Source organism: Empidonax traillii, unplaced genomic scaffold, assembly GCF_003031625.1.
Source record: "Empidonax traillii isolate 1590-97213 ecotype Southwest subspecies unplaced genomic scaffold, ASM303162v1 scaffold461:size861717, whole genome shotgun sequence".
NCBI classification, from domain to species: Eukaryota; Metazoa; Chordata; class Aves; order Passeriformes; family Tyrannidae; genus Empidonax; species Empidonax traillii.
Window position 1 is genome coordinate 476643 of NW_020955654.1, and position 7980 is coordinate 484622.

General features: G+C 69.8%; 3 protein-coding genes across 5 annotated transcripts in view; 1 reads left to right on the forward strand and 2 right to left on the reverse strand.

The window, feature by feature from the left end:
* Positions 1-111: 111 nt before the first annotated feature.
* SERPING1 (serpin family G member 1) lies at positions 112-3934 on the reverse strand. The gene is made up of 9 exons (XM_027895474.1): positions 3835-3934; positions 3166-3235; positions 2921-2990; positions 2320-2806; positions 2079-2216; positions 1797-2000; positions 1527-1669; positions 926-1145; positions 112-442 (listed from the first exon to the last, which is right to left on the reverse strand). The coding sequence occupies exons 3-9, from the start codon at positions 2987-2989 to the stop codon at positions 195-197; spliced, it is 1509 nt and encodes a 502-aa protein (XP_027751275.1). The 5' UTR covers position 2990; positions 3166-3235; positions 3835-3934; the 3' UTR covers positions 112-194.
* LOC114063309 (ubiquitin-conjugating enzyme E2 L5-like) lies at positions 3169-5346 on the forward strand. Of its 3 annotated transcripts, none has more exons than XM_027895502.1 (4): positions 3169-3594; positions 4076-4255; positions 4748-4934; positions 5005-5346. In XM_027895502.1, exons 1-4 carry the CDS (start codon positions 3574-3576, stop codon positions 5166-5168), a joined length of 552 nt encoding a protein of 183 aa, XP_027751303.1. In that variant the 5' UTR covers positions 3169-3573; the 3' UTR covers positions 5169-5346. The 3 variants fall into 3 exon arrangements, with proteins under 3 accessions (XP_027751303.1, XP_027751304.1, XP_027751305.1); XM_027895503.1 differs by having other exon boundaries at positions 4166-4255; positions 4745-4934; XM_027895504.1 differs by having other exon boundaries at positions 4166-4255.
* Positions 5347-5532: 186 nt separating this feature from the next.
* Positions 5533-7980, reverse strand: part of SMTNL1 (smoothelin like 1) — a 5273-nt gene continuing 2825 nt past the window's right edge. The window contains exons 3-9 of the mRNA XM_027895521.1: positions 7519-7970; positions 7166-7334; positions 6940-6973; positions 6666-6797; positions 6075-6177; positions 5846-5997; positions 5533-5756 (exon numbers count right to left, since the gene is read on the reverse strand). Coding sequence (XP_027751322.1) covers positions 5612-5756; positions 5846-5997; positions 6075-6177; positions 6666-6797; positions 6940-6973; positions 7166-7334; positions 7519-7970 — 1187 coding nt within the window. The 3' untranslated portion in view covers positions 5533-5611. The remainder of the gene's footprint in view (positions 5757-5845; positions 5998-6074; positions 6178-6665; positions 6798-6939; positions 6974-7165; positions 7335-7518; positions 7971-7980) is intronic.

Below are 7980 nucleotides of genomic sequence, written 5' to 3' on the forward strand. Positions count from 1 at the left end.
GATGAGCAGAGGGAGGGAGGGGTGGAAGGAGGGACAAGGGATGGAGGGAGGGAGGGAGGAAAAGGGTGAGGGAGGGAGGGAAGGAGGGAGAGAGGGAGAGGAGAAGGCGGGGATGGAGGGAGGAGGGCGAGGAGGAGGCAAGAGGGAAGGACGGAGGGGTGAGAGGAGGGAGGGCGGGGGCGGGAGGGGCAGGGTCAGGGCTGGGGGTCGCTGAGGCGGCCCATGAAGACGGGCACCTCGCCGGCGTCGTGCCAGAGCACAAAGAGGAAGGGGCGCAGCGCCTCCAGCACCAGCGCCGAGCGCGCCACCGAGGTGGCCATGGCAGCCGCCGCCTCCACGCCGGCCTCGTCCAGCGCCAGCACCGCCCGGTGCCGCGCCGTGTCCACCGCGGCCGGGCCCTCCACCAGCCCGCACAGCTCTGCGTCCAGGAACAGCCCGAAGTCTGCGGCACACGGGCTCACAGTCACCCCCGCGGGTCAAGGCGGCGAGGGGACACCGGGGGCACCCAGGGGGACAAGGGATCCAGAGGAAACGGGGGGGGGGAGGGAGACACGGGGCTGTAGGGACATCGGGGGACACGGGAATGCTGGGGATGGAGGACACCCCAGAGGTGCACCGGGGACACGAAGGGGTCTGGGGAACGCCAGGGAGAACGGGGACCTGAGATAATATGGGGGATAATATGGGGACACAGGTGCAGGAGGACAGGGGCGCTGGGGGCAGCAGGGCACAGTGAGGGCACTGGGGACATTGGGGACACCAGGGGCACGGGGGGACCCAGGGGAAACCAAAGGTACATTGGGGAAACTGGGGTCTCTGGGGACACTGGGGAAAGGGACTTGCAGAGGAGGAGCCCGTGACATCCCACAGGGAGCAATGTCACCCTCAACCCACCCAGCTGTGGTGCCGTCACAGCTGTCCTTACCCATGTCGTGGACCAGGGGCACCACGTCCAGGGCGAGGTCGAGGTGCATTCGGGGTAGGGCCAGCGTTGTGGCCCGGAGGGGCGTCTGGGCCGCTCGCCGCAGCAGTGCCAGGAAAGTGGGGGGGTCCAGCGCCCGCTCCAGGGTTTCCAGTGCCCCCAGGGGCCCCCGTGGCAGCAGCACCACTAGGCTGAGCCCCTCGTTCAGCTCCAGCCTCCCCACCTGCAGGGCAGCTCCCTGACTCAGGGCCACCACAAGGACCCCACAGACCGGCATCCCCCAGTGCCACCACTGAGGTCCCAGCCTGGCATCCCCCCAGCCCAGGGGCGTGAGGTCACAGCCGGTGCCCCTTTCAGTGCCAGGGGAGTGACATCAGCCTGGCATCCTCCCCGAGTGCCACAGGAGCAATGTCACAGCCTGGCATCCCTCCCTAGTGCCACTGGAGTGACATCATGCTGTTACTCACCCCTAGCAGTGACCTGCCAGGCCCCCAGGCCAGGCAGTGAGCCCACAGCCCTCCCAGGGCCTAGCAGTGACCCCACAGCTCCACCAGTGCCTGGCGGTGACCCCCTCAGACCCCCAACTTTATCCCAGCGGGGGTACCTGGACCTGCAAGCGGGAGTCAGTGAACGAGGCCACAGGGTACTTGGTGCTGGTCATGGTGGGCACCGTGACTGGGAGGCGCCTGGGGCGCAGGAAGGGCAGTGGCACCGTCTGCTCGGGGTCCAGGGGCGTGCGCCAGGCGGCTGTGGGGACAGGGCACGGGGGCTGAGGGGTGGGGGACACCAGGGGCACTGTGTGGGGCAGCCTCGGCCATGCGCCCGATCCTGGGTGGATCTCGGGTGGGCGCAGGTAGATGTGGCGGAGCCATACCATGCAGGTGGACAGCGCTTAGCAGCAGCAGCCGGGGCTGCGGGGGCAGCTCAGGCAGCAGGGTGGGCAGCAGCCCCTTGCTGGCCTCCCGCACCCAGGCGTTGATGCTCTGCAGGTCCAGGCTCTCGTTGCCACTCAGGGTGCGCGGGCGGGCGCCGTAGAAACGCAGGGAGTCGTTGAGGAAGCGGGGCCGGAAGCGCAGCTCTGCGTGGCAGCGCAGTGGGCGTCAAGCCTGTGCCCAGTTGGCAGCAGCACCCCACAGGCACCTGGAGCCCGCCTCACCTGGGTGGTGGAAGATCTGGGCGGCTGAGAAGAGGCCAGGCGAGCTGGCCAGCTGCTGCAGGGCACCGTGCACGCAGCCCAGTCCCGGTGGGTATGCCAGGAGGGCACCCAGCCGCTCACGGGTTTCGCCGCGGGCTCCTGCGGGCATGGGGGGAGCTTGGTGAGGTGCCCCGGGTGGGACAGCCCTGGGGGACGCAGGTGGTGCCCACGGCAGTGCCGGTGCCCGTGGGCAGCCCCTCACCCAGCAGCAGGTGTGAGAGCCCTGTGGCGACATTGAGGGGGGAGAAGAGTAGGTTGGCGTCGGGCCGGGCAGCCTCGGCCATGTGCTGGTAGAAGCGGAGGGCAAAGGTGCCCAGTGCCTCGGTCACAGCCGCCCGCTGCTCCCCGGTGGGCTCCCCACAGGCCTCGGCTGGCTCCTCGTCCCCGGGGCACGGCGGGGTGGTGGTGCCTGGGGGTCCCTGAGTGGTGGGCACAGCTGTGGTCCCGTAGGCTGCGGTTTCCGGCTCCTCAGGGGCTCCCTTGGGTTCTGCAGGGCTGGGGGCATCCGTGGCCCTGTGAGGGGCATCCCAGCCAGGCAGCCCCTCAGGGTGGGCTTGGTGGGTAGGCATAGGCAGGACAGGTGCCCCCACATCCTGCGGGGGGGCTAGGGCAGGATGGGGGGGCACTGGTGGTGTCGAGGGCTGTGTGAGCAGCTTCATCCCACTGGGAGAGGCCTCCGGCGTGGGCACCTGGGTACAGGGACCTGGGTGAGGGGGGCACGGTGCACCCAGGTGGGTGGCTCAGGTGAGAGGAGACACGGGGGTGTTGGGCACAGGGAGCCCGTCTTCCTGGGCCACACTTACCGGGCTGACAGTGGCCATGGCTGTGGCCACCAGCCACGCCAGGGGCAGCCAGAGCGTCATGGTGGGCATCCTGGTGGGAGGGCACAGGTCAAGGGCAGGACAAGCACTCTGCACCCTCACCCTGGCACCTGCAACCCCCCTCCCTGCACTGCCTGTACCCCACCCCGTGCGCCCCCACCCACCCCGGGGTGCCCCCACTCTGCCCCCCACCCGGGGTGTGGGAGGAGGCAGTGCCCCGGGCCCACCTGGGTGCCCTGCGAGTTGGTCCCTGCGTGTCCAGCGGGCGCCGGGGGATCTGGCCGGCTCCGGCCCTGCCTGGTTAAAGATTAAGGAGGTTCCCGTAAATCAGCCGGGGATGCGGAGGCAGCCGGGGGCGGGGGACGGGCAGGGCGGTGCGGGGGCAGCCGAGGGGGCGGGATGCGGCCCCGCGTCGTGCTCTGCCCTCCTCAGGCACCCGCTGGACGAGGGGGGGGGGAGCGGCGCTCCTGTCACCCACCACCACCGGGACTCCCGGGTGACGGGTGTCCCCGGCCGCCCCAGACCCGTCTGACGCCACGCACCCGTCCAAGGGGTGCGGCCGGAGAACCTCGTCGCGCCCGCCCCGGGGCGTGATCCCACGGAGCCCATCCCCGTGATACCGGGCACTGATCACCATGGCAGTGAGGATCGCCAAGGTGGGCTCCGGGGGAACCGGGACCGCGGGGGTCCTTGTGTCCGCACCGCAGCGGGAGGTGCGGGGGTCCCGGTACCGGGGTGCGGGACAGGCGGTGCCAGGGTGTCAGTGCCAGGGTCCCGGTACTGGGGTGCGGGAGAGGCGGTGCTGGGGTGTCAGTGCCAGTGCGGGAGAAGCGGTGCTGGGGGGGTGTCAGTGCCGGTGCAGGGATCCCGGTGCCAGGGTGCGGGGGAGGTAGTACCAGCGTGAAGGGTTTCCGATGCCGGGGGTGCCAAACCCGCCCTACGCACTCCGGTTTCGTTTCCCCGACGGGAACCGTTCCGCGTCAGGGCGTGGTCTGTAGTGGCCGCACTCCAGAGGCGTGTCCATGAAGGAGACCCCCGCCCATAAGGGCGTATTCCCTGGAAAGCACCGCCTATAAAGGCGTGGTCCACGGGGAATCCCCGCCCGTCGAGGTGTGTCTCGGCTGCTGCCCCGCCCAGGACGAGCCGACGGAGGGATGTTTTGGGGTGCAGCCCCCTCCCTGGAGGCGTGTTCTGGACGGCCCCAGCCACCCCCCGCCCGTCCCACAGGAGCTGGAGGAGGTGCGGCGCTGGGAGGGGGCCCGCGATGTGCGGCCGCTGGACCGGAACGTGCTGCGCTGGGAGGGGCTGCTGCTGCCCGTGCGTGGGGAGGGGGCGCGGGGTGTTGTGGGGGAGTCCTGGGTAGGGAGGGGCTGGGGGTATGTGGGGCGGTCTCCTGGGCGTGGGGGGCATGGCGAGGCCAGAGGGGCACAGAAGGCCTGGATGGGCCCATGAGGGCATGGAGGGTGTTGGGGGTAACCCTTGGAACCTGGGAGCATGAGGTGTCTCCTGGGGACACTGAATGAGGGTCCCTATCAGGGAAGAACTGGGGAGGGTCCTTCTGGGGAAACTAGTGGGGACACTGAGTGAGGGTCCCTATCCGGGCAGAATTGGGGAGGGTCCCTCTGGGGACACCCTGGGGTGCTGGGCTGGGGACGCTGGGTGGAGGTTCCCCTCCAGAGGGCCTCGGGCTGCCGGTGGGCGTGGTGGGGTTTCTCCACGGGAGGCACTGGATGTATCAGGGCTGGACAGGGATCTTCCCGATGGATGCTGTGGCTTGGGGGGGCTGAGATGCCCCCCTTACCCCAGCAGAACAACCCCCCGTACAACGCGGGTGCCTTCCGCTTCGAGCTGACCTTCTCCCCCCACCACCCGCTGGTGCCCCCCCGCGCCACTCTCCGCACCTCCATCTACCATCCCAGCGTGGACCCCGAGGGTCGCGTCTGCCAGCCCCTCACCACCCATGAGCACTGGGCACCCACCACCCGCGCCGTCCAAGGTGGGCACCAGGGGGATGGGGGGAGTGCAGCACTGGGGGTGCCCCCCTGATCCCCTCTCCATTCCCGCAGTGCTGCAGGACCTGCTGCTCCTACTGGACAGCCCCGACCCCCAGCGAGTGCTGCGGCCAGACCTGGCCCGGGAGCTGCAGGAGCACCCCGAGGAGTTCTGGCACCGGGCACGGGAACACACCCGGCTCCATGCCGAGCCGCGCCCCGACCCCCCCGGCCCCTGAGAACCCCAACCCGGGGACACCTCGACTTCCTCCCTCCTTCCCTATGCCAGCTGGGGCTGGCCCTGGCATCACCCCTGCCTTGGTGCCAGACCTTGGCCATGGGGGTCCCCTCTGGCACCACAAAGAGGGTCCTGGCCCCCCACAGGAGCTGTCCCCCTGTACACAAGGCAATAAATTTGCTCCAGCACCTACTCTGGCTCCATGATATCTCATGGGGATGGTGCGCGGCTCCAGGAGGTGCTGCCCCCCGTGTGCCAGCTGTGGAGAGAATGTCACCCTGCCAGTGGTAGAGCCAGGGCTGTGTCCCCACAGACACTCAGTGCCCCTGTGCCCATGTCCTCCCCTCCAGATACGAAGCCACCACTGCCTGGCACCGTGGCCTTTAGTGCTGGGGGACAAGGCAGAGGATAAGGTTGGGGGTGGCACGGGTGCGGGGGACCCTCTCAGCGCTTTTTGGTCTTCACGAGCCCCTTGGCCACCAGGCAGCGGTACAGCTCCTGCACGTACGTGTACACACACTTGGCGTCGGGCACCGGCAGCCGCACCATGTCCTCCACCTCCAGCAGCGGGGCACAGCCCGCCCGCTCCCTGCAGGGAAGGAACATGGCTGTCACTGGGGCCGGGGGGCCGGGAAGGGCCGGGGGAGACCGGGGAGGGCCGGGGCTGCGCTCACGCACTCGGCGGTGGCGAAGGCCAGGGCGAAGTTGTGCCGGCGGGCGTCGGGCTCGAGGGCACCGAAGTCAAAGGCGTCGGGGAAGAAGCTGTGCAGGAGCGCGCAGAAGGCCAGGCCGCTGCCCCAGCTCCCGGAGAAGTTCTGCACGTCCACGTTCTGCGCGGGTGGGAGGGTCAGGCCGCCCCATCGGGCCCTCCCCAGCCCCCTCTCCACCACCCCCCGCCTGCGCTCACCGGGTACCCGCGGGTGCGGGCGCGGCACCACTCCAGCAGCATCGTCTTGACCGTGGCGGCCCCGCCCGACCGCCGCAGGTGCGGGGTGGGCCCCGTGGCGGCGCTGGGGGGAACCAGGACGTGGGACCCTCACACCTCCCTGCCCCCTGTAGCGACCTCCAGTCCCACCGTGACCCCATTGCCCCATGACCCCGGGCCCCCAATGCCCCACTGCCCCATTGTCCCCCTGTCCCACATCCCCCCCTCTCTATGCACTTCCCATTCCCTCCATTTCCCCATGCCCCCCTAATACCCACACTGTCCCACAGACCCCCACATCTCCCATTACTCCACTGTGGCATTGCCCTGAGCACCCCAATATCCCCACTGTTCCATGCCCCCCAACTGTCCACCAATAACCCCACTGCCCCATGACCCCCATTGTCCCCCAATTCCCCCCGCACCTTCCATCGTCCTGAGGTCCCAAATACCACCACTGCTCCATGCACCCACCCCCCACACTGTCCCACAGCCCCACAGTCCTCAGTGCCCCCCCATTTTCCCATGCCCCCCCTGCCCCCCGTGCCCCCCGTGGGGCCAGGCCCTCCTCACCCTCCAAACTTTTCCAGGATGGCACTGCGTCCATAGGCCCGGGACCCCACACGTGACCGCCCCTCCAGCCGCGGTCTCTGCCCCGCCGAAGCAGGGGGTGCCTGGCCCCGCGGCCCCCCCACTGGAGCACCCCTGTGGGCACAGGGGGGACCCACGGGTGGGCTGAGGGCACCACGGTGGGTGCCATTCACGGGGGGGTACAGCCCCGAGCGTGGGGCTGTGGGATGCCACCCGTGGGGTGGGGTATTGGGGTGGCACCCTTGGGGACACTCACCTCTTGCTGCCCTCTGTGCCATCGGTGGTGCCAGCTGTAAGGAAAGAGGAGGGGTCAGAGGGGTGGGAGGGGGTACCCAAATGCTGGGGCACCCCTGGGGCTCAAGGTCCTTCCCCAGGGGAACGGTCATGGGGTTTCTGCAGGGGACCCCATGGGGGGGAAGGACACTGTGTGGGGCAGCGGTGACTGCAGAGCACTCAGGTGCCATTGCCTGCACGGCTCTTACCTGTGGGGGACGTGGGGGATGCTGGGGACATGGGGGATGAGGGGGACACAGGAGATGTGGGGGACACAGGGGATGTGGGGGTCGTGGGGCTGGGGGCCCCCTCTGGGGACGAGCACGGGGGAAACTCAGGCCACAGCTCCTCGTCCTCGTCCTGATGCCAAGTGGGCTCCTGTGGGCACAGCAGGGGTGGCAGTGCCAGTGCGGGCCCTGTCACTTACACAATGTCCCTGGCACTGTCACCCTTCTCCTGACACTGTCACCCCGCCCCGGCGCAGTCAACTCTGTCCCCATCCCTATCGCATCTGCCCTCCCCTGGCTGTGTCCCTCCCCTCCATCGACCCCCCCCGCCTCACCTGCCGGCCCCGGGTGCTACCCGCTGCTGCCGGCCCCGGTTCGCCCCTGGCACCCCCCTCGGTGACCACCCCGGTGTCCCCGGCTGTCCCTGCCCCGGCATCGCCCTCGCCATCTCCGGTCTCCCTGGCATCGCCCCTGGCACCCCTGGGTGCTTCTGCCCCGCCATCCCCGGCAGCCTCTCCCCTCGCGCACCCCTTTGAGCCCCCCGTGTCGGCCTCGTCACCCCCCGTGTCTCCCCCATCGCCCTCCACTTCCCGGGGTTCCCCCACACCCTGCGGGGCTGTCACCTCCCCGCTGCCCGCCGGCTTCGCGGGGGGATCAGGGGGGGTGTCGGGGGCGGGACTACTGCGGGTGGGGGTGCCAGGGGTCGAGGGGTCCGGGGAGGGGGTGCTGGGGGTGGGAGTGCCCGGGGTAGGAGTTTTCGAAGTGGGGGTGTCCGAGGTGGGGGCGTCTGAGGCGGG